The sequence below is a fragment of the Triticum dicoccoides genome, chromosome 5B, assembly GCF_002162155.2.
Source record: "Triticum dicoccoides isolate Atlit2015 ecotype Zavitan chromosome 5B, WEW_v2.0, whole genome shotgun sequence".
NCBI lineage: Eukaryota > Viridiplantae > Streptophyta > Magnoliopsida > Poales > Poaceae > Triticum > Triticum dicoccoides.
The window spans coordinates 670,857,556-670,859,541 of record NC_041389.1 but is presented as its reverse complement, the minus strand read 5'-3'; the positions used below and the strand labels follow the sequence as shown (position 1 = coordinate 670,859,541).

The following is a 1,986-nucleotide window of genomic DNA, read 5'->3' as shown; positions in this document are numbered from 1 at the left end:
CATGAGAACACTATGGAAGGCCTAACTAATAGGGTAAGGTGGGTTCCAGTGGGCTAAGCGCGCTAGATCATGTTTTTTTATTCGTGTCCAATGGATACTCACTAAAGCAAAAACATATGTTAGATAGCAATTTTATTTTTATGTTTTGAAAGAAAAGGTGGCTCAAGGCTGACCTTATATTTCAAAACAGGCTGAAAAGCCTGTGAAAGTAACATGTTACATCAAATTTGTGAAATGCACCCAGGTGCAAGGTCACAAGGGAAGGAGTGAAAGAGAAAAGGTGGGAAAGAGGTAAGGAGTACAGGAGGAAGAGGAGAAACAGCAAAGACAGCAAAAAAGGAGATAGCAATTTTATTGTTGGATACAACATGAACTCACCCACTTTGTAACATGTTTATTTATTTATTTATATCATGCACTCACTCTGAAACATGTTTATTTATTTATTTATATCAGTCCCACGCTCTGTAGCATGTTTATTCGAATTATACATACAATATACTCATGCAGATATACCTGCAAAACTAACTATTTTCCCCCACGCGCACGAAACAGCTGCAGCCCCTGGGCCACCGTCAACGCACCCGGCACCTCGACGAACAGCAGGATCCCCAGCGTGGCGGCCGCCTGCTCCGCCGTCCTCACGCCCATCTTCTCGATCGGCGTGAACTTCGCTGGCGACTTTCCCGGCGGGGGCTTCGCATCCGTCTTCAGCAGCTCTTCGGATAAGTCCTGCCACCCGTTCACCTGGGCCTTTAGCTCGTCGGAGATCTTCCCGCTCTTCTTCTCCACCGCCTTGGGGTGCAGCAGGCCGGCCACGAACCCCGACACGGTCTGGAACCGCGTGGCCTCGTGCACCATGAGGAGCAGCGTCGTCACCGCCTCCCTCGCCTGCTGCTGCTTCGGGCCAGAGGTCTTGTCGGCCTTGGTACGCCCGTAGAGCGCGGTCACCGCGTCGGCCATCTGCTGCCGGCCGAGAGCTACGTTGGTCAGCTTGTCAGTGTAGCCGAGGAGGTCGCGGTAGGTGCCGCCGAACCCGAGGTAGGTGGCGCCGGGGATGAGGCCCGGGGTAAGCTCCCACCACGTGTCGTCGCTGCTCTTGAAGCCCTCCCAGTAGAGGTTGTCGGCGCGGGTGGCGAGCGTGAGCCCAGTGCTAGCCGGCGAGGTCTTGAGCACGATGTGGAACCACCTGCTCGGCGCGACGTTGGGCTCGACCGGCGGCAGCACGGGGCGGTTGTGGGAGAAGTGGCCCGGGTTACCGAGCTTGTTGCGGACGCCGTTGATGAAGGTGACGTAGTCGGCGGAGCTGGCCGGGACATTGAACGTCTCGGTGAAGAGCGGCTTGTCCACGCTCTTCGCCGGCATCACCGGTGTCGCCGCCATGGATAGGTATAGTAGCGAGGGGAGGGGAGGGGGTGGGGTGAGATATGGGAGAGGATGAGTGAATTGGCGATCAATTTATAGGCGAGCGCATTGCGTTGTTAGCTATCAAGTCCAAGAGCAATTTGGTTTGATTTTCTTCGGGGAATTACTAGATAGTGGATGCCCTTTTTGTGGCGAAGAACGATTCCTCCCACTTTCTCTGCTTGGAATGGGTCGCAGCATCTCGCAGTATCTCGAACTCGATGCTTCTAGTTCTACCGAGGGAGGCCACTGACCAAACCATGGCTGTTAACTTGAATAGGAAATCTGCAGCTCGAGATTTATTAGGGCATGTACAATAATGATATTTTAGAAGTGTCATGTAGGACAAATGATGAGTGGAAGAGAGAACTCATAAGAAAAGACTTGTCTTTTTTTATTTAAGAAAAGACAAGAGATGATCTCTTAGCACAATATGTCTCACCATATTTTTAGGAATGGCTAGTTATTGAAAATAAGACTAAAAAATGGCTCATTGTAGACATTTTTTTGTCATTTTTAAATTACATGTAAAATTTAAAATAAAATTATTTTATCAACCATTGTACATGTCCTTAATGCTAA

The 1,986-nt window shown here is 50.1% G+C and overlaps 1 protein-coding gene across 1 annotated transcript; it reads right to left on the bottom strand.

Moving 5' to 3' along the window:
- Positions 1-383: 383 nt before the first annotated feature.
- LOC119306593 (protein synthesis inhibitor II-like) lies at positions 384-1,384 on the bottom strand. Its single transcript, XM_037582772.1, has one exon. It carries the CDS (start codon positions 1,381-1,383, stop codon positions 529-531), a length of 855 nt encoding a protein of 284 aa, XP_037438669.1. The 5' UTR covers position 1,384; the 3' UTR covers positions 384-528.
- Positions 1,385-1,986: the final 602 nt, after the last annotated feature.